We start from the raw sequence: 23493 nt of genomic DNA on the forward strand, positions 1-23493 counted from the left end.
TGATAATCTGTAAACAACTCCCTTGTGGTCAATTATTTTAATGCATTTGTATTTTTCTTCTTCTCCTGTGGCTCACACAATTAGACAAATGACTCTCTGAGTGCATTTATCCTTGGAAATGGCCGTTTATGGTGATGTAAAAACCCAACTAAATATGCTCCAAACTGTACACACTAAATAGGTGGTGTGAATGCCATTCTCTCAAGATCCACACAATTGCCCCTGTACTCTACCCTCATCTTTTCCAAGCTGAACGACACATAACCCAGATCCCAGTGAGTCTTCATGAAATCCATGCCTGGGTGAAATTTTACCCTCTCTGCATTCACAAGCTCAAGTTTCTGTCTTTTTTTAGCAGTTTGCCCCATCATATGATAGTGTATGTGAAAACTCGGTATGGAAACTGCTCAACACCATGAACATACTGGCGACACACCTTTTGAATCATCTTACCACTCACTGGGTCATCTCGACAAGGTTACAAACTCAAACTCCTTGAAGGCACTGTGAGCCCCACCGCCACCACCACCATCACCACCATGGCCACCATCAGGATGGCAGAGGATCTGAACATGCAAACAGGTGCTATTCCAAGCCCTTCAGCAGACAGGGACACTGGCTCCCCTCCTCCCGCCTCCTCCAAGTGCAGACTTCCCTGGGTCACCTGACACTATGTGTTGCCTGGTACACACAAGCACAGCCAAAGGAGCCACGGATTCACTGACACATCAAATCTCCACCTCCGACCGTACTTTGCTCTGGGTCAGCATAACTTGGCTTAATTTTAACTACCACCTGCAAGAAGATTTCCAAAAGAATTCAAGGTCAGGGGGACAAAGATAAACATGAGGGATTACTATAAACAAGAGCTAACACAGCATACTTCCCCAGTTGGCACGGCACACGAAAAAGTGGAGGGATCTGTTCTGATGCAAGTGTGAAGACAGGCAGCAAGGCGGTAGCCCGCGGCCAGCACATCGGGGCACAAGAGCACACACATCCAGGGTCCCCTCTGGCCAGCAAAGCCCTGATCACTCCAGGCCACCTAGGGATCTTCGGAATAGATGGGAATGGCCTTGTGACAGGGCCAGGGCAGCAGCTGGGCCCCCTGCCTGGGGCGGCAAGGCTGGCACGAGCTGGCGTGGCAGGGCCTCTCCACGTGAGCCAAGGCTCCCAGCAAATCCCTTCTCTCCACCTGGTAGCACGCCAAGCAAAGCAGGTCCGAGGAACTCGGAGGCATTCTCCTAGCTCTAAAGGGTTGGAACACACCGCAGCCAATGGATCTGAGAAAGAAAAAGGATAAGATGCCCATGTGGAAGAATCCAAATGTCTCGGGGCCGAGAAAAGTATGGTCTTAAACCTTTGTTATACTCTCTCTGTTCCAAGCATTTCTCTTTACAGCAATTATTCACTTCATCTTTACCACGCACCATGCATTATTAAAATACAGAAGGGATAAGATGCAATTCCTGCTCTCGAACTCACATTCCAGGACGGGGTTCTTAACCCATGATTTAGAGATTAAGAACACAGATCCAGACTACAGATGCCTAGGTCAAATCCTGGCCAAGCCACTCATGACCTCTGTTCCCCCAAGCACTTTACTTCTCTGTGCCTCAGCTGCAAAACACAGATAATAACAGAACCTAACCTAGCTCACGTGCTTGGAGGAATGAGTGTGTTCATACGCATAAAGTACTTAGAACAGGCAGACAGTGAGCATTACAGACGTGTAGGTTGTCCTAAGTATGTGGCATTAGCTTGCAGGTATTAACCCACAGGACACGCGTGACATTTAAAGGAAGCTAATAAATACTCTGAAGTTATGTTTACATTTATGCACCCATGCACATATGTCTGTTTTCAGAGGATGACATCCATAACTTCCATCAAATTCTCAAAGAAGCAGAGCTGACAAGAAGCTAAGGGATGGGGACCTCAGGACGGAGAACACAGAAGGGATTCACAGAAGTTATACTGACTTGTGCCTTCATTTTTAATCCAGCAAAGGGTAAAAGCTAAGCACTGCTGTCCAGAACTTTCTGCAATGATGGAAATGTTCTCTATTTTCACTGTCCCAAAATAGTAGCCATCAGGCACATGTGGCTACTGAGCACTCCATATGTGGCTGGCAAGGCAGAAGAAATGACTTCTTTAGTTTAATTTTTAATCAATTTACATTTAAGCAGCTCGTGGCTACCGTCTTGAGCACCACAGGGCTAGTCAGTTTGAGAAGGAGAAAGTCACAGGCAAAGAGAACAGCATATGTAATGATGCAGAACATCTCGTGATGTTCTCGGAAATCGTGAGTACAACACCACGCTGCACCCGGCAACTGAGAGCGGTGGCGGGGCTGAGGGAGGGCAGCCGCTGAAGCACAGCACAGAGAAGTGCAGGTGCAGAGAGGAGAGAGGGGCTGGGCCACACAGAAAAAAGCCTCGTGTGCTGTGCTCGGATCTGGGCTCCACACAGAGACAGGAGAAAAGCGCTGTATTGGGCTGGGCACGGTGGCTCACACCTGTAATCCTAGCACTCTGGGAGACCGAGGCAGGCGGATTGCTCGAGGTCAGGAGTTTGAAACCAGCCTATGCAAGAGTGAGGCCCCATCTCTACTATAAATAGAAAGAAATTAATTGGCCAACTAATATATATAGAAAAAATTAGCCGGGCATGGTGGTGCATGCCTGTAGTCCCAGCTACTCGGGAGGCTGAGGCAGGAGGATCGCTTAAGCCCAGGAGTTTGGGGTTGCTGTGAGGTAGGCTGACGCCACGGCACTCACTCTAGCCTGGGGAACAAAGTGAGACTCTGTCTCAAAAAAACAAATAAATAAATAAAAATAATAATAATAATGAAGGCCGGGCCCGGTGGCTCATGCCTGTAATCCTAGCACTTTGGGAGGCCGAGGAGGGAGGATTGCTCAAGGTCAGGAGTTCGACCCCGTCTCTACTAAAAATAGAAAGAAATTAATTGCCCAACTTATATATATATATAGGAAAAATAAGCCGGGCATGGTGGCGAGTGCCTTTAGTCCCAGCTACTTGGGAGGCTGAGACAGGAGGATTGCTTGAGCCCAGGAGTTTGAGGTTGCTATGAGGTAGGCTGATGCCACGGCACTCTAGCCTGGGCAACAGAGTAAGACTCTGTCTCAAAAAAAACAACAACAAAAAACCTACGGTTTTCTGCCCATCCTCTGTGGGGGACTGGCTGTAGACATGAGCCCTTCTGTCTCATTCAAGACTCTGTCTCAAAAAAAAGAAAAGCGCTATATTAGCCAGGGTTCTCCAGAAAACAGAACCAATAGGATGTACACAGAGACAACAGGATTTAGTACAAGGGACTGTCTCATGTGATTTTGGGAGCTGGCGAGTTCAAAATCCGCAGGGTTCAAAATCTCCAGGCAGGCTGGAGACCCAGGAAAGAGCCGACGTTGCAGTTCGAGCCCAAAGGCCATCTGCTCCAGAATTCCCTCCAGATCGGGGAGGTCTCTTGCTCCATTCAGGCCTTCAACTGATGGATGGAGCCCACCCACATTGAGGAGGGCAATCCTGCTGTACTCAAAGTCCACTGATCTATGTTAGTTTATATGTTAACCTTATCTAAAAACACTCTCAAAGAAATATTCAGAATCAAACAATGACCACATACTGAGCACCATGGCCCAGCCAAGTCGGCACATAAAATTAACCATTACCTGTGCTAAAGTTTTTGTGCCGGACTACCGGCAGAACTGACTTTGGCAAGGTAATTCAGCTGGGAGGCAGCATGGAGAGACAGAGCCATGAGACGGCAGGAAGATCAGTTGAAAGGCTATTTCAACAGAACAGATAAGACACCAAGACTTGTACCAAAAAAGTGTCAATGAGAAATGAGTCATTTAATTAGTATCTGTTAAAGGAAAGTATGAATGAATTCTATGGCTTTACGAAACACACACAGACACATACAGTTTTACGGGAAGCTAGCATTTCCTCATGGATCTCCAACACAATGGAGAAAGGAAAGGAAGTTTTCCATACACCACAGAAGGAGGGAGGTGACACAGTGAGAGATGCGGGCAGGTGCCATATTTCCCTGCTCTAAGGAGTCCTGTGCCTGCTCTGTGGGCCACATATGCCCGCCTCTTTCTAACCCAGAGCCTTTTTAGTATATAAACAAACATGATACAGGCTGTTAGCTGCTTCCCAATATCCATTGTCCCCTTCACCCTCAGAAATAACCCTTCCTAAAAGACTCCAAGCCAAGTTTCTCTTGCAGCTACCTGTGCCTAGGTGAGTGAGTTCTAGCAATGAATGGAAGCAGTATATTGTCTGGGACTTCCAAGTAGATTATTTATTTTTCCCAATCTGGATTCCTTTATTTCATTTTCATGCTATTATAGATTTTGTTTCTTTTCTTTTTTATTTCACAGTATTACAGGGGTACAAACACTTTGGTTACATAAATTGCTTTTGCACCACCCGAGTCTGAGCTACCAAGTAGACTCTTTAAAATAGGAGGGACCTGTGTCCCTTCCTCTTTTCCTCCTTCTGTCCTGAATTGCTTATGAGATGTCTGGAGCTTCTGGGGCCATCTTGGACCAAGAGGTGACTTTGAGGATGGGACTCACATAGTAGGATAGAGCAGCAAATAGGTCTAGGATGACCATAGAGTCACAGCACCAAATAGGTCTAGATCTCAGGTGACCACAGAGTCACAGCACCAATCGCAGACTGCCTAATTTAGGCCTTCTGTTAGGGGAGAGAAGGAATCCTTATGTACTTAGGCCACTGTTTGACTACTCCGTTACTTACAACCAAATGCAATTCCAAATTGATAGAAGATGAGGCTATGACTCTGTTTACAGGGCAATGCAGATTTCAGAATTTCAGGCTGCAGACCTCTATCCTGTCCTATGGCCTTGGGGGTTGGCATGGAGCCAGGCAGAGGAAAAACCTACATAAGCTAATACAGTGCCTTACACCTCCAGCAACTGCTCTCAAAGAAGCCCACGGCAGATGCCTTCTGCCACCTTGGTTGAGTGCCCAGGTCAGTGTGAAAACAGACCTCCCAGTCTTCTCAGTATAAAGAGAACCTTCACTAAGCTGGCCTTACCCTGACATCAAGAGACTTAAGTTCAGAGAACGAGAAAACTTTAGAAGACTTCGATATACTACCACTTTCAGAAATAAAGGTCAAGCACTTTCTCTGGAGTATGGTGCTTTGCCAAAGGGCTGGGGAAAAGCACTTGTGGCTGATAACGAATCAGTGAGCAAAGGGCATCTTTTTCTCCCACTTAAACCACTTCTTCAAAGTGAAACATACAAAGCGAGGCCTCCTCGCCAGAGCTCACGGTTGCCTTCACTGAAGCAAAGAGGCACTCCTTCCTCTATGAGAACGTGAGCTCCACAGTGTCTAGGGTAGATAGATAGATAATCTATCTATCTAATCTATCTATCTATCTATTTAGACAGAGTCTCGCTTTGTTGCCCAGGCTAGAGTGAGTGCCATGGCGTCAGCCTAGCTCACAGCAACCTCAAACTCCTGGCCTCAAGCAATCCTCCTGCCTCAGCCTCCCAAAGTAGCTGGGACTACAGGCACGCACCACCATGCCTGGCTAATTTTTTCTATATATGTTACTTGGCCAATTAATTTCTTTCTATTTATAGTAGAGACGGGCTCTCGCTCTTGCTCAGCCTTGTTTCGAACTCCTGACCTCGAGCAATCCGCCTGCCTTGGCCTCCCAGAGTGCTAGGATTACAGGAGTGATAGGACAGTTTTAAATGGAAAAATTAATGAACTAATAAATGATCAAGCTAACTAGTAAAGGCACTCACAAGCAGAGAAGTGGAGAAAGCTGGGAGGAGGCAGAAACAAGGACGTGGCGGGAGAAGGCAAGAGAAGGAACAGCTAAGGAAACCATATTCCAGAAGATTCTTTTTTGTTTTTTTTTTTGAGAAGGGAGGGGCTCATGTCTATAGCCAATCCCCCACAGAGGATGGGCAGAAAACCATAGGTCTTTTGTTTTTTGGGTTGTTTTTTGAGACAGAGTCTCATTCTGTTGCCCAGGCTAGATTGCCATGGCGTCAGCCTACCTCACAGCAACCTCAAACTCCTGGGCTCAAGCAATCCTCCTGCCTCAGCCTCCCGAGTAGCTGGGACTATAGGCACGCACCACCATGCCCGGCTAATTTTTTTTCTATATATTTTCAGTTGGTCCATTAATTTCTTTCTATTTTTAGTAAAGGCGGGGTCTCGCTCTTGCTCAGGCTGGTCTCAAACTCCTGAGCTCAAACAATCCACCTGCCTCAGCCTCCCAGAGTGCTAGGATTACAGGCGTGAGCCACCGCGCCAGAAGATTCTTCAGAAGAGACCCAGTTGATGGGGCCTCTCATGAAGCCCTTCAGAATTCTGCCTGGCACTGGCCAGCTCTCAGTAACCAAGCTAGTGAGGGCTGTGGGTGGAGGGACAGAAAAAATCTCAAGCACAGCCCCCAACCTTAGAAACCCCATTTCTTCCTAGAAACGCCAGCTGGGGAATAGCAGGACCTGCAGTGTGAGCACGCTGAGTGCTTTTTAGCGTACAAAACACTCCTGCACATGCCTTCACTTGTGCGTGCTCAAGGCTGCAGGCAGAGGGAAGACAAAACAGGGACCCAGAATCCCTCCACAGCTCCACATGCCACGAATTCAGGAGCTGAGACGGCATGGCTGACCCCAAAACTACTTTCTCCATCTGGCTGATGCCTCAACACCACAACTTCCGTCTTTTGTAGGGCTGCCAGATTTAGCAAGTAAAAATACAGGCCTCCTAGTTAAATCTAAACTTCAGGTAAACAATTTTTTTCTTAAAAGATAGGGTCTTGCTCTGACACCCAGGCGGGAGTGCAGTGGTGCGTTCATAGCTCATTGCAGCCTCAAACTCCTGGGCTCAAGCTATCCTCCTGTCTCAGCCTCCTGAGTAGCTATAGGCATGCACCGCCATACATGGCTGATTTTTTTTTTTTTTTTTTGGAGACAGAGTCTCACTATGTTGCCCAGGCTGGTCACAAATTCCTGGCCTCAAGCAATCCTCCTGCCTTGGCCTCCCAAAGTAAAGAGATTACAAGTGTGAGCCACCATATTCAGTCTAAATAACTTTTTTTCTAGTTTATATCCCAGATATGACATGGGACAAATTTATACGTTATTACTGAAATTCAAATTAAACTGAGTGTCCTGTATTCCATCTGCCAACCATACCTTTTAAGCTCCAAAAGAACATTCTACTGCATAGAAATGAAGACTGCTCATGGCCTGGACTTTTACGCATTTCCCTCCTAGTGTGACGGGCACGGCTCCATCTCACACATGTCAAGATGCTCCTGCAGTGTGACAAACCCTAAGCTCGGAATCAGCAGTCCCACCAGGCTGGAAGCAGAGTATCCCAAGCTATGGAAACATTTTTAATTCAGAACTACGTGAAAGCCCTGGAAGGCCATAAATCTAAGTCACAACATTTACTCCTCACCATGAATAAATTCAGCAGATTCTTACGGGTAGATTTTCATAGAAGTAAAGGGGAAAGATATGAGGTCACACCTGGGAGGGGTGAGGAAAAAGAGGTGGAAAAGGCAGGAAAGCAGGGGTATCCCCATGGGAACAGAAGGTACGCCCAAAGTGTGAAGGAGGAACATTGCCATTTGGCCAGGGTCCAAGCCTTGTTGCCTGGCAACATAAAAAGGGCTACCAGTGTTGACAAAACTGGTAGCTGAAATACATCCTATAGTCTGATTTTCTTTAACTGAAAAATTAGTCACCCTGCCACTCTTTCCAGGAATGCCTGTGGTTTACAGAGGGGGAAAGATGGGGGCTATCTGTGTCAACACAATAATTTTATTGAAAATAGAGCACAATTAAAAAGAAAAAGAAACAATAGAGAAGCATCACAGTTTCAGACAGAGTATGAAACTCCACACCCTGCTTTCTCTCTAACCACTATCCTGAGGTGGCAAACCACATCTGTTAGCTTCAGAAAGCACATCACCCACCCACAGCACTGATCGGGAGTCACATGCCTTCGTGCAAATCAGAGGGGACAGGGAACAGGGAATGGTCCGTGACACTAACCTCCCAACTGACAAGGGGGCAGAGGACAGCTCCTCCAATCAAATGCTGCCTGGCTGAGGCTGCTTGCAACCAGTGCCCATGCCAGCTTCCTGCCACCTGCCAGGCAGGAAAGGGTTGAATGCAGTGGCCCATTGCTCCACCGGAAGACAAAACCTCAAGATCAGCAACTCTCTCCCTGCTCCAGCCCCAGCCCGGGACTCCTCAGGGCAGAGCCAGCCACAAGGGAGGTTATGGCCCTTCTGACTGAAGCCCACATGCCTGCTCCGGGTCAGGAGCCTTTGGCCTGGGTCGGAGGCTGCTGCTCTTCTCCCTCCGGACGCCATCCTAATTCAAGACTCTAGGCTTCCAAAACACAGCTGCTGCTTGCCCGGAATCTCCAGCCAAGATTCCAACGCAGGACGCAGTCTTCCAGGCAAGAGAGAGTTAAGCGTCCATGCTCTTTTTCTGCCGTAAATCACAGGGAACTCTGCTATGGGGCAGGTGCCCCATCACCCCGCCGCTGCCCAAGGCAAGGGATGACGCAGTTTCCAGGAACTGGCCCATGGCCACCCAGAGGAAATGTGACCAGGGCCACAGGGATGGACGTCACTGAGCCAGACCTTCTCACCCGAAGCCCCATGGTGAGAACTACCACCTGGCAGGCGAGTGGCTCTGCAGAAATGAAAGTGACCGGGAAGAAGGGAGGTATGACCAAAGCATGCTCAAGTCCTAGCAGAGCTGGGACAGAGTGCCGAGAGGGGAAGAGGTTTCCAAAGGCCCAGATTACTTGGAACAAGAGACAGACTCCCAGTTGCCCCAGCCCAGAAAAGGCAGGGACACGCAGGGAAATAACTGCACAGATGAGCCCAAAATCTGCCTTTAGTCCTACAAGTTGATCATTTCTCTGACCTATTCTCCTTAGACATGCCAGGGTGTCGCTCAGGCATGCAAACTGTCACTAAATGCCTACCATGTGCCAAGCACTAGGCAGCTGCCAGAACCAGGTAGACCTGGGTTTAAATCTTCGCTCCTCTCACAAGGTCTATGGCCTGGGCGAGTTATTTTACTCCCCGATGCCTCCGTTATTATCCCCCCACGGCCCCACCCTATATGATGAAGATAATAGTACCTACCACCTTGTAACTTTGCGCTAAGACTTAAATGAGATAATGTACATAAAAGACCAATGACCACAGATCCAGGCACCTGGCAGATCCCCAACAAATCAGGGCTGTGGGTAGCCCCTCGAAAAATCAACGTCTCTAAGCCTAAGTTTCTTCTTCTGCAAATTCTAAAATAGAAAAGTAACTCCTCATGTATGTAAAACATGTAGAAAAGTGCCTGGTAAAATTACGCTCTTCTGCCTCCTCCCCTCCGTCTTTAAACCTCAGCGTCTCGGTTCTCTCCACACACACACACACTCTTCCAGCAGATTCTGTATGGCGACTCCCGGCCTCCCCTGCATCCTAGCCTGTGACATTCCCACCCAGGCACCCAATCCACTCAACTTTAACATGAGGCATGAATCTGCCCCCTTCCCCCAAAGCCAGATACCTACTCTCTCAACTTCCTGTTGGCTATTCAGTTCAAAACCCTGGAGTTCCCTATGACACAATCTTGACAGCTCATTAACCACTAATCTGTCACAGTCTCCATTCATATTCTCTTAGATTAGGCCACAACACCAGAAAGGTTTATGCAAAGGCCCAGACTCCAAGACTACTTTCCTCGTCTACAATATGGGGACGAAAGGGGAAGACATACAATATCCCCCACACAAAGCAGTATGCACGGTACTTAATGCATCATAAGAGCTCAAAAATGGCCCAGCTATTAAAGCAAGGGCATCAACTTCTCAAACCCAACGTAAGCCCCTTACTCAAGAGTCCACGATGGCTGCTTTGCAGCTTCTCAACCACGTCTGCAGGCCAGGCTGAGGCTGTAAGGCTCTCTCTCTCCTGGCCACACTGTTCCTCTCCCCAGCCTGGCCCTTCAGCTCCCCTACGCCTCCCTTCCCGAGGCCCTGGCATCCTTACCAGTGTTCACACCCACGCTCACCCCTCCTCAGGTCTCTGCTCTTCCGTCCTTTCTACCCAGCCTCCTTCTTGTGCTTCAGGATCCAAGTGTGCCTTTCCCCCAGGGCTTTCCTGATGGGCAGCGCACACATCCACATCCACATGCACACACAGTGAACTCACTCCTCTGACTTCTTCCCCATGCTGTCTACACCAGCACCGTGTGGTTCTGCATTCTAACAGATGAGCCCCCCACCTGGCTCTTTCCTTGGCAAATACAATCAGTCCTCATTATGAATATTATATACCTGCAAAAATTTGCCTACTTGCTAAGCTTTACATGCAACCCCAAAATCAATATTCGTAGTGTTTTCAGGGTCATTAATATGCACAGAGCAGCGACAAAACTCAAGTTACCTGACACACGTCTTCCCAGCTGAGGTTGAACAAGGCACTACTCTGCCTTCTTGTTTCATCTCTCATACGGTAAACAGGCGTCCCCTTCCACGGTCTATTTATTGCCATGTTTTTCCTTTTTGTGCTTTTTCTTGGTGATTTTGCTGCTAAAACTGGCCTCTGAGTATAGTGATGAAGTGCTTTCTAGTGCTCCTAAGCACAAGAAGGCTGGGCTAGATGAGCTTCAAGCAGGAGTTATGGTGGTGTTGGCCATGAGTTCAGTGTTAATGAGTCAACAAAACAATATATCCAGAAAAAGGAAGAGGAAATTTGCCAATCTGAACACGCGTTCACTCCAGTAAATGCCAAAGAAACATCTGCAGTGCATGATAAAACTATGGAAAAGACGGAAAAGCAGCTGAAGTCATGGACTCTGTTTGGCACCAACACCTGAGAGATCATGACAGATTAAAAAAGCAGAGTAAGGCTGGGCTCAGTGGCTCACGCCTGTAATCCCAGCACTCCGGGAGGCCAAGGCAGGAGGATCTCTTGAGGTCAGGAGTTAGAGACCAGCCTGCACAAGAGTGAGACTGTACCTTTACCAAAAATAGAAAAAATTTGCCTTTACCAAAAATAGAAAAATGAGCCACGTGTGGTGGTGTGCACCTGTAGTCCCAGCTACTTAGGAGGCTGACGCAGGAGGATCGCTTGAGCCTGGGAGTTTGAGGTTGTGGTGAGCTGTGATGACACCAATGCACTCTACCCAGAGTGACAGAGTGAGACTCTATCTCAAAAAAATAAATAAATAATAAAAATAAAAATCAGAGTGGATAGCATTGTCGTGAGGCTGAGAGCCAGAAAGATTTACCATCACATTACCATGACTCAGGAGAATGTTCAACCTTTCTCAGCTCATGTTTTATTTTCAAGAAATATTGCATAAATTACTTGTAAGAAATACATATTAAATAAAAGGTCTCTAAACAGAAACACACATAAAACAAGGTTTTATACTGATCCGTTGTCAAAAATATTGTGACCAGAGGCTCTCACGACCCTAACCCTCTATTTCCTTTAGGAGCAATGCCTTGGTACTTGCCAATCTGTTGTTTGCAGCAACTTTATAGAATATAACTACTGCAAACAATAAGCAACCATATTTACGTCTGCCATAGCATAGCACCACCTGCTTCTGTTATAGACAAGGCTCCCAGAGGATGCAGACCACACTTTATGCCCCACCATGGCCAGTGCAGACAAAGGAGAGATGCTCAGGAAATACTCGGAGAGATGCTTCCGTTTGCCAAGCCCCTGGCCCACTGTAATCCTCCTACAGTCTCGCTTTGTATTTCAAATGGAGAAAACACACACATACCTTAATCCAGATCAAAAACAAAGATTCTACTTTTAAGCCGGGCGCGGTGGCTCACGCCTGTAATCCTAGCACTCTGGGAGGCTGAGGCGGGAGGATCGCTCAAGGTGAGCAGTTCAAAACCAGCCTGAGCAAGAGTGAGACCCGTCTCTACTAAAAATAGAAAGAAATTAATTGGACAACTAAATATATATAGAAAAAATTAGCCAGGCATGGTGGTACATGCCTGTAGTCCCAACTACTCGGGAGGCTGAGGCAGAAGGATTGCTTGAGCCTGGGAATGTGAGGTTGCTGTGAGCTAGGCTGATGCCACAGCACTCTAGCCCAAGCAACAGAGTGAGACTCTGTCTCAAAAAAAAAAAAAAAAAAAAGATTCTACTTTTATTCAAAACATCCCATCCCACACACTTTTATAAGAATGCCAAAAAGGGAACGTCAGCTACAAGGACAGAACTTTTGTTTCATCCTGGATATATCTCAAGTGGCTGGAACAGAGCCTGAAACACAGTGGGCACCTTGTCAATAGTTATTGAATGAAATAAAATAAGAAAAAAAAAAATCCCTGGGCAAGTAAAGAAAGTAATAATCCACATTTGACATATCCTTGAGTTTATATCCCACCATTGCAGACCTCGGCCTCTCATTTTCCACTTAGAAAGAGTCTTCTGCAAACGAAATCAACACCTAGAATATCCCAACAAGGGGAAACTAGAGTCTCTGCTCCTCAGGATTAACAAGAATTCAAAGATTATCTGATGCACTGAATCAGTTTCATTTCATTAGAAACATGATTCCCCATCCGGTCAAGGCCCAGGCTACATCATCCCTTTGGGGTTAGAGTGGCTTTGATCAGTCAAATCGGCTACTCCCTCTTCACCATTTTTGATCCTCTGGCACACTTTGTCCTCATAAACAACTGAGTGTATACTCAACCTACCTGGGGTCACTCTTCTACCTGCACGATCTCTACATTTTACATATCCCCCTCCCAGCCACAAAAGCCATGTTTCCTTTTCTGCCCATAGGGGTTTTCTTGTGCTGGTGGTGATGTTTTTAAATGTAGCAGATTCACCACAGCTATATGATGTTTGATAGGAAAACACATCTGGAATAACATTTCTTTGATCCAAATCCTTTATATGTACTAACTCAATCACTAGGGTAGATTATAAAGGTGGCTATGATACTTAGCAGGTGGAGTTTATTTTTTCCCACCTCTTGAATTTGGACTGGCCACATGACTTACGCAAGCCAAGAGGATGTTAATGAACGTGAAACAAGCAGAGGCTTGAAAAGGGCTTGCCCTTTTTGTTAGTGGAATCCGAGCACCATGTGAAAAAGACCAGGCTAGCCTGTTGAGAGACACATGTGGCCCAGTCACCTCTGCCACCCTCGCTGACAACCAATCAACTCCTTGACAAATAAGGCCATCCAAGATCAGCCAGCCCCCAGCCGCCCCACCAACTGATTGTATATGCATAAGATCAGCTGAGCCTGAGATCAGAAAAAACGCCCAGCAAAACCATGAGCTAAATAAATGTTGTAAGCCACTAAGTTTTGGGATGGTTTGTTTTGTAGCAAAAGCTAACTGACATACAAATTCATTTAATAGATTCAAAAAAACCGAGGCACAGAGATTAAGTAACCTGCTAACAGTCCCACAGCTACTAAGTGCTGAGCTGGGATTTGAAGCTGGGCAGTCTGGCTCCCGAGGTCAAGCTTTGCCAGCTGCCCTATAGCTAAGCCACTCTACAAAGTTCAAATGTTTCCCTTCTCACCTACTTTTCTAAAGGTTAAGTGTAGGACATGGCCTTACGTGGCCCCATACACACAGAACAGGCAACTTTCAGCACTGAATACCCCCCACTATTTTGCATTTATGCTGCTCTTCATGTTTGCATGGGGCTTTGCTCTGACACATTCCTGCCATTTAAAAATAACAAGCGTTGCCCAACGTGCACAGATGGATGAACAAAATACGGTATATATATATACTAAATATATATGTGTGTGTATATATATAGTATATATACATAATGAAAAGAAATTCTGACACATGCTATAACACATATGAATGTTGAAGACATCATGCTAAGTGAAATAAGCCAGTCATAAATGTTCAAATACTGTGTGATTCCTCAATACTTACAAGGTTCTCTAAAGCAGTCAAAGTCATGAGACTAGAAAGTAGAATGGTGGTTGCCAGGGGCAGGGCACGGGAGGCATGCGCAGTTACTGTTTAACAGGTACAGAGCTCGGGCTTGGGAAGATGGATGGCAGTGAGGGCTGAACAACAATGAGAATGGGCACTCACACCGTGGAAAGGAATGGCTTAATGCCATTAAACTGGATACTTAAAAATGGTTAAAATGGTAAATTTTGTGTTATGTGTATTTTAACACAAATTCTTCTAAAAACAAACAAACAAAAAAACTCACCTCAGGTGCCCAAGCCCAACAAAAAAATAAAAAAACAACGAAGGTTGTTACCGGCAGTGATAAAATGATGGGTCCAAGGCCAGTTAGACCAGTTAGAACCCAGGGAGCAAAGTAAGCAGCAAGCACTCTGCCGTTCAGCTGTACTGAGTCGCAGGCACGGCTCCGCCCCTTGTCAGACTGCTCCTCCACCACACGCAGAAGGCCAGATGGGCTGGCAGATATGTCAAAGCAGCCTTGAAAACAAGCTCGGGCTCAAGGACAAAAACTCTCAAACAAATCAAAGCCAGTTCCCTGCCCCCAACCCAGCTCAGCAAAGAAAAAAAAAAAAAAAAATCACATTCTACTTCCTCTTGCCAGAATTTAGACTTGATTTTCAAGATCAGAGGATTGGATCTGACTCATTGGTAGGAAAATAAGATCCCATCAGGAACAATAGGGACAACGCAAATTTCTGACAGATAGATACGATTTCTACTAGCCACACAACTACAAATCTTTGTAAGCTCTTCACAGAAAACCACGTTTTAGGAGAATCTTTCCCTCTGTCAGTACTCTCAGATGAGATGCTGAATGGATGGACGTGAGCATTCCAGACATAAGAAACCACCACAGTTATTTTTCCAAATAGTGTAATTATTTTTATTTCAAAATATTCACAAAGTTAAAGGAACTTTTTGTCCTCAACCATTTGAGAGTGAGAACCTAATGCTTCATCACCCCAAGTACTTTTGGGGATATTTCCTACAAATAGGGTCCTTCTCCTACATAATCACAATGCAACCTTCAAAATCAGAAAATTCACACTGACACATGACTACACCATCTAATCCTTGTGATCTCTTATTTAATAAAAAAGAATAGGGATACATCAAGTAGTAAGAAATGGTATTAGATCTTATTTTTTGTCTATTTTCTGAATTTTCTACAATGAATCCTAATCCTTTTTGAGGTAAGGTATCGTTCTGTTACCCAGGTTGGAGTACCATGGCCCCATCATAGCTCACTGCAGCCTCGAACTCCTGAGCTCAAGGGATCTTCTCACCTCAGCTTCCCAAGCAGCTGGGACCACAGGCACACATCACCAAGCCCAGCTAATTTTTTTTTTTAATTTTTTGTAGAGATAGGATATCTTGCTATGTTGCCGAGGCTGGTCTCAAACTCTTGGTCTCAGGCAATCCTCCTGCCTCAGCCTCCCACAGTGCTGGGATAACAGGCAGGAGCTGCCTCGCACTCCCAATCCTAATCTTTAAGGAAGTTCAAACTCACGCAGAGATTCCACTGTCACACGCGTGATCTCATTTACATGAGACCGACCCCATGAGTAGCTAGGGCTGTTCCCTTGACCACCAATGTGTGTCACGGATGAGGACGTGGGGGCTCTGGGGACAAAGTGCCTCATGACACACCCTTCAAGGAAATGCACTGAAGGAATCGCTCAGGCACCATCCTTGCTGTGTGTACATAGTCAGAGGGGTTGTAAGTATAAAAAGGAAAGGGGTGGGGATAAGAGCCAAGGAAGAAAACAGGAAGCCCCACTTGGCAGCAGCTGGAGGTGGACACCACCCCCTTCACCATCAGGAAGGTCAGGGGATCGCTGTACACAAACAAGCTCATCCATGTGGCAGATCCCAGGCAACCCACCCCCTAGAAATGAAATGTGACATCCATGCCCATCTCAGCCTCTGAGCATTCTTCCAGTTCCTTGGCTGTGGACCCAGAAAATCTCCTGGGTTTGCGGGGTGGGGGCCATGCTAACCTTTTCTACCCTTCGTCCTTCCCACCTGTAAGAAGGAAGGAGGTTGCAGGAGGGTTCGCAGGCATAAAGCCGGGTGCGATGCTCTCAACATCCAGCTTGGGCTCTGCCCGTTGAGAGTGAGTCAGTCACCCCAAAACCTGGGCATCAACTGAGTAGAGCTGAGGACTCAGTGGCTTGCCCAAGGGACTCAGTTACTGTCCTGACGATTGTCCTCACTGGCCAAGAGAAGGGAAAAGGAGGAGAGATGCCACCCTGTGCTGCTTCCCAGCAGACCAGGAACCTCCCAGGCAGCTCCCTCCTACCTCCTTTTCCCATCAAGGAGGATTCGGGGTCCAGAAAAGGGAGTGGTGTGAAATCTACTCCAGGATGAGTCACAGCCAGCTGGGGACACACCCGCCAAGTGAGAAGCTGGATTTGCCAGTCGTGTTCCTCCCCCTCTGCTTACCTAGCCACGAGCAGGAGAGAAGCTGTGAGTCTGGTGGGCGACAGAAAGGAAAAGCTCGAGGTGTCAGGGAAGGCAGGGGAGGAACATGTGACCTATTCATCAGTGACTCCACAGCCTGATCATTCACTAGTCTGTCCGTTTATCCATCTGCACTGTGTGTGAACACCTCCCGTGTGCCGGCACTGCAGGCACGGCAGTGAGCCAAACAGATAAAGCTCTGGGAGCTTCACTTACTGTAAACGAGCAAACCAACAAGTCAGATGGGGAGAAGCAGAACAGGGAAAAGCAAGTCAAGCCCATTGTAAATATGTCAGCTGGGATGGCCTCATGGATAGAGGGAAATCTGAGCAGAAACCCGAAGACGATGAGGGAACAGGCCGTGAAGATACCAGACTTAGGACATCACCAAACAGAGAGACGCCAAGTTCAAAGGACTGAGGTGGGAGCATGTTTAGCATCAGCACGGGCAAAGGAGCCACCTGAATCAGAGGGCCAGCTCCAGGCCCTCTTGAACACAAAGCCCCCTGGAGCCATCTCTGCCCTAAAACCTGAGCTCAGGGCACCAGGCAGGAAAACCTCAGGTAGGGAAGCCACTGTCGTGATTCCGAGGGAATGCTTTGACTGATCATTCTTAAAATCATTCTGCAGCATGGGCACATGGGCTGTTTTTAGTAGATAGTTGTGAGCTAAAAAGAATCAGAGAATGATAAATTCAAGTGCTAAAGACATTCAGAAAAAGATTTCACATCTGCCTCAATATTTATCCAATCTTTAAGTTAATGCATCAGAAATTTCCCCTCCAACCTAACCTGAGCCCTTCATACTTTAGCTTTAGATCCAGAACACCAGTACCTTGGGCTACAGTGAGTAGGACACACTCCCAACTTGGGGGGCATCTTAAAGATTAGTGGAATGTGGACACTTTGGCGGAAGATGCCTCAGGTTCAGGAACCCATGGGAATTGGAAAATACCTTTTAGAGAAGGGTTTCTTCTCCCTGGAATTTTAGAGGCCTCGGTGGGGTCCAGCGGAAGGTGGAAAGAGAGAGAGTGGCTGCTCAGGGCAGACCAAGCTTCATCACCTAATGGGAACTTAAATGTTGAACAGCCCGGTTCACCAGGCCAGGAAAGAAGAAGGGTTTCAGGCAGCCATTCTATCTAGGAATAAAAGAAACATGTCTAGCAGGGACCAACCAGAAACCTCAGCTCGGGGCTCAGAGTGCAAAAGCCAAATACAAAGATAGGATCTCAGTAGAACTGCCAAAGAAGCAAGGAGATCCTCTGAGAACTCTGAGACGTGCATGGAGGCAGGGAAAAGAAGAGGAATGGTTAGCTCCTGGCCCTGAATCCTCTATGTGTCTGATCTTAGTATGTTCCTAGATTTCTGGGGCTCAATTTCCAAAGGGCTCGTCCTACCACTACCTTCCCCACAGGGCCCAGCACGCCACGCACAAACACAGCAAGTGCGCAAAGGCTTTTTGTGTGCTGTTGCTGCTCACTCAACATCTTCCTGCAAGCAGGGACTTTTGGAGGCGGCATCTTCCATCACGTTATAAATATGCAACATGGATAGCACCCAATCATTTGTTAGTGAACTACGATTTGGACCAACTGCTTAGATCTTCTTGGGAACTCTGAGCTGTCATCTCACCACAAGGTTGGCGATTGATTTATGCTGAAGAGACACCCGACTGGGAACCCTGAGCAGGCAGAGGAATGACAGAAGCACCCAGCCCCAGGCCCAGCACACAGCAGGCACCCACCGTGCAGCACAGGGCCGGGCTATCAGAGGCTGGAGGTGACACAAGCAGCAAACTGCATCACACTGCATCACATCAGTGGCGATCAAAAGACCCGCTCTGACAGCGGAGCCAATTTCCACGTAGCCCCAGCAATCACCCGACTACAGCTCCACTTTGCCACTGCCTTTCTGGTCTCGCTTTCTCAGCTGCTTACTTGGGCTCTCAGGACAAAGCATCCATGTTTCAAGAGAAGCAAAAGGCCAAATACTCCCAAAGCAGCGAGAGAATGCGAGGGAGGGAGCGAGGCTTCCTGCTGCTGCCTGAAAGGCCATCATTAGGAGAGGAGGAGGAACACGCCTGATGCTCTCAACACACGCACGACCCCGGTAAGCGGGCCCGGCTGCCGGGGGAGCACGTCCGGCACCAACTCAGGCAGGCAGCGCCCACTTGCAGGGTCATCCAAACGCCAGCACCCACATCCTGCTAACAGAGTGAGGGCTGGGATGAAGCAGGGGTGGGGACAAGAGGCTGACTTCAGACGCAGCTACACACGAAGTCACAGCTGCACGGGACTCGAACTTCTAACCTCCCGCGGGAGATACAAACGGCAAAAGGCACCCCCAAAACTCAGGATGGTGGGTGGAGGCAGGGGAGATGTCTACAGGGCTACCTTACCTGCCTCGCCACCCTCCGTGCCTCCCAGTAGGGCTTCGAGTCTTCCACGGCTTTGCCGATTTTCTTCACCAGTTCGTCCAGCTTCACCGTTGCTTCAACCAGAACAGAGCGGAACTTCTGACGGGCATCCTGTCGCCAGAGGAAATCAAGGAAACACAGTTCAGGCATAAGAAGGAATCTGCAAATGCCGACTTTACCTAACCAGAAATACCAGGGAAGGACTTTACCCAACCTACAAACCCCTAAACTGGCTCCTTTACGAGACAGTCAAAAGGCACCCACCCCCAGGCAGCACCATCCAGAACTTCCCGCTGGGGTGAAAACGTCCTGTGATCTGCACTATCCAAGACAGCAGCCACCAGCCCTATGTGGCTATTGTGCACTTGAAATTGGCTAATGTGACTAAGGAAATGAGTTTTTAATTTAATTTTAATTACTTACATTTAAATATTAATAACTATCCAGGCTCAGTGGCTTACACCTGTAATCCTAGCACTTTGAGAGGCAATTTGGCAGGAGAATCTATTTAGGCAGGAGAATCATTTGACCCAGGAGTTCAAGGCTGCAGTGCATTATGATTGTGCCTGTGATCAGCCACTCTACTCCAGCCTGGGCAACATAATGAGACTCCATCTCTTAAAAAAAAAAAAAAAAATTTAAAATTAGCCTGGCATGGTGGTGCAAGTCTGTAGTCCTAGCTACTCCAGACACCAAGGCAGAAGGATTGCTTGAGCCCAGGAATTCAAGGTTGCAATGAGCTATGATCAGCACCACTCCAGCCTGGGCTACAGAGAGAGACCCTGTCTCAAAAAAAAATAAAATAAAATAATGTGGCTAGTGACTACTATATTGGACAGCACAGAGCAGATTAGAAAGGTCTGTCCAGGCCCTCAACCACAACCACACAATTCAGTCAACATTAAACACTGCAAATGTACCACACGCTGAGCCTTGCACATGGCCCTGCCTTCAGGACACGACCAGCCTGGTGGCTGAGGTAGGCGTCACCACCCATCCTAGAACAGCCAGTACCACCTGGATGGGAATGGTACAGGTGCCACGGAACTCAAGCAGCAAAGAACCTCGCCAGACCAGGTTAGAGGGAGAAACTTCCGCAGGAATGATATCTAAACAGAAGCCTGAAACAAGATGGGAACTTGGGGGCAGGAAATACCGCGTCCCAAGCAGCAGCAGAGCCATGCTCAGGGGAGAGGGAGCAGCACAGTGTGCGCCACAAAGGGAAGGACGCTGAGTCTGGATGTGGAGAATGGCAGGAGATGAGGGTGGCCGCCACCTTGGAGACAGCCACCAGCAACCTGGGCCTGGCAGGAGTTTGAGAGGAAGGAACGGGTTAGGCGCTAAGCTTAATCGTGTGGTAAAAGTAAAGCAACCAGATCCATGAGGTACAAGGAGGGGAAAAAATGAAAAAGAAGACATTTAGTCCCTCTTTTGGACAAAAGACGACCCTTAGACATTTAGTCTAGAAGGACGTATTGTTGGAAGCAGGTCGGCACCTCAGAGACCCCACCATCCCCTTCAGGATCTGCCTGGCAGAGCCGCCCGGGGCGGGAAGGGGTGCGGGGAGGCACGCGAGTCTGAGAAAGGGGAAATGGATGCCGAGAAGAGAAGGAACAATACACAATCACGAGCGGTGGGGCTGCCCTGCTGGCGTTAGATGTGTTTCACTGGCCGGAAAGGGCCTGCCTCACTCATAATGATCTGGAAAACCGTATTTCTACACGCGGAATCACAGGGGTCTCACGAGGGTGAAGGAGGCTCTCGTCAGTTCCTCTAACTCATTCGTCACCTCAAGCAGTGGGCCTGCTAGATGGGTTTGACAATGCTGTGGGCATTCTAGGACACAAGGACATGGCCCCTGCCTCCCATGGGAGTGCCCCAGGTCCTCAGCACAAATCCCACTCCCCATGCAGGCTTGGCCCCTTCCCCCCAGTCCTGTGTCATGCTGATTTTCTCTGTCTTCTCTCTTATTGGCAAGGCCTGGAGTCGCCTGCTACAGCTCCTGAAGGCAGAGAACAAGACTAGAGTTGTTCTCCAGGGGAGGTGCCACAGACAGACACCCTGGGGTAGAACACAGAGCTTCTGTGGGACTGAGCCTCCAGGAAGTGGGGGGCAGCATATTGTCAAACCCAGGATCTTTTTTTTTGAGACAGAGTCTTGCTCTGTCACCTGGGTAGAAGAATGCAGTGGCATCGCTGTGGCTCACTGCAAACTCCTGAGGCTCAAGTGGTTCTCCTGCCTCAGCCTCCCGAGTAGCTGGGAGGCCCAGGCCACAACACCCAGCTAATTTTTCTATTTTTAGTAGAGACGGGGTCTTGCTCTTGCTCAGGCTGGTCTCAAACTCCTGATCTCAAGCGATCCTCCTGCATAAGCCTCCCAGAGTGCTAGGATTACAGGTGTGAGCCTCCATGCCCAGCCCCAGGATTTTAATTGGAGACATAGATTCAATGTTAGCTAAACCTCTTTTATGGGGCCCTGATCGGATAACTTCTCAGTGAACCATTTTTATTACCAATAAAATTGTTACTTTCCATCTCAAAGGAAAGTACAAAAGTAAAACACATAACAGTTCCTGAGCACACAGTTGGGGCTCAATGAATGTACACAATTTTTCCTCCAGTTATAAAAAGAAAACTGTGGTCCTAGGTAAAAACCACCCAAGGAGTTTTGAGGCAAGGGTAGCCTGTCACACTGTGCAGGCAGCTGCTTTGCAAGATGTACTCACACACATGACAGCATCCTCACAGTCACCTCCCCGTGAGTGGCAGCGCCTGTGCTGTCCACATTCATACCACAGTGGAAATCTGAGGGTCAGACCAGTCAGCATGTGACTCAGGGCAAGTCACATCACCACCCAGGCCTGCTCTGTTAAATGAGAACTAGGCCCCAAACTAGTGGCTAATGGGCCAACAGGTTTAGTGCATTCTGCCTGTACGCTATATAGTAAATATCAAGGAAAATTCACATGAAAAAAAAGGAGGGTAATTCTCAAATTTTTCGTTTTTGAGTTGGATGATCGGACAACCCTGGGCTCCCCTCCTACCTGGCAATCATATGTAGAAGTGGAGTAGAAGGTCACCCTTAGACAGGGATTGCCTTCTCCAGTCCCCTCTCCTGTGTCTAAATCCCACCCAGCCTGCTTCACTCACTCAGGTTCCCTGCCCAGCCCTTGGAGACATCTGACTTGCCAAGAGCTCTTCAGGGCACTGGTGAAAACCACCCCCAACTCTACCTTTGTGGGAAAGAGTACAGAGTGACCATTTATCACAGGGCAGGCACTACCCTAAGTGCTTTAACCCCATCAATTTGCACAATCTGCTAACAACCTTAACAGGTAGGTGCCATTGTTGTTATTCACATTTTACAAAGAAGGAAACTGAGGTACAGAGAAGGTAGATAACTTGCCCCAGGTCACTGAGCTGGGAAATGGCAGAGCCACCATTTAAACTCAAGCAGTAAATAAGTGGGATGTCGTGTGATGAGTACTAAGACCTAGTACACACACTGCACAACAGACCTACAGCTGGGAAGGCCACCCAAAGAAAGGACTGTCCAACCCAAGCTGGAAGAAAGGGGATTCCCAGAAACAGGGAGGGAAGGGCATTCCAGGCCCCTAGCAGGGACTGGCAGCACAAGCAGCAGGGCTGGAGTGAGGAAGCCTCCTGTGCTGTACAAATGAACTTGAACTTGGTCCCATGGGATACGGAGAGACAAGGTGGGGTTGGTGGGAGGATTTCTTGTTTCTTTCTTTGCAGATTTGTTGGTGCTGGCTCATCACTGAGATTCTTCTGTTCCCATTTTTCTACCATTCTCTTTGCCATTTCTCTTCTTTTGGCCATAAATTACATCCCATGAGCAAACCTTTTAACCTGGGTTTACATGGTGAGTTTTATTTCCCACACAGCCTTTGTCAGAAATGATTTAAGATTGCATTCTACTACAAAAAGGAAAAGTAATCATGGTTTACTAGATGGTTCAACAGTCAATGGTACTTGTGTAGCTGCAATAATGTAATTGCCAAATACTGACCACAATATAATTCTGTTGGGAGGGCAGGGGATGGAAAAAGTGGGTATGTGGTGGGGACAGAGAGGGAAGAAAGAAACAAAAATCTCATCTTCCATAACGGGATGTCAACAGAAAACTCAAACTGAAAAATCAAGAAGTAGCCATATAACACATACTATGTCTATACATATATTTCTGTTTCTTTTTTTAATTTAAAGAGACAGAGTCTTACACTGTCACCCAGGCTGGAACCTCGAAGTCCTGGGCTCAAGTGATCCTCCTCCTTCAGCCTCCCGAGTAGCCAGAACTATAGATGCACATTACTGGACCCTTTTGTTTTTAATCATGGTAAAAAAATACCACAGTGGATTTGTATAAGCAGGGGTGTGACTTCACCAGATTTGGGTTTTTACAAAATTGTTACTGGCTGCAGAGTAATTTTAAAGACTCCTCAGGTGATTCTGATGGGCAGGCTCAGGGCAAACCAGCCCGCTTAATGCCCTTTTTGTGACTATGCGTATTAAATGTGTGACCACCAAAGGGCATTTATTGAACCCAAGAGACTT

The 23493-nt window shown here is 47.5% G+C and overlaps 1 protein-coding gene across 1 annotated transcript in view; it reads right to left on the reverse strand.

The window, feature by feature from the left end:
* SH3BP5 (SH3 domain binding protein 5) overlaps positions 1 to 23493 on the reverse strand; it is a 75114-nt gene that overhangs the window by 27462 nt on the left and 24159 nt on the right. Inside the window, exon 3 of the mRNA XM_012766928.3 lies at positions 18902 to 19030. Within this exon, the coding sequence (XP_012622382.1) occupies positions 18902 to 19030 (129 nt within the window). The remainder of the gene's footprint in view (positions 1 to 18901; positions 19031 to 23493) is intronic.

Source organism: Microcebus murinus, chromosome 1 (genome assembly GCF_040939455.1).
Source record: "Microcebus murinus isolate Inina chromosome 1, M.murinus_Inina_mat1.0, whole genome shotgun sequence".
Taxonomy (NCBI): Eukaryota; Metazoa; Chordata; class Mammalia; order Primates; family Cheirogaleidae; genus Microcebus; species Microcebus murinus.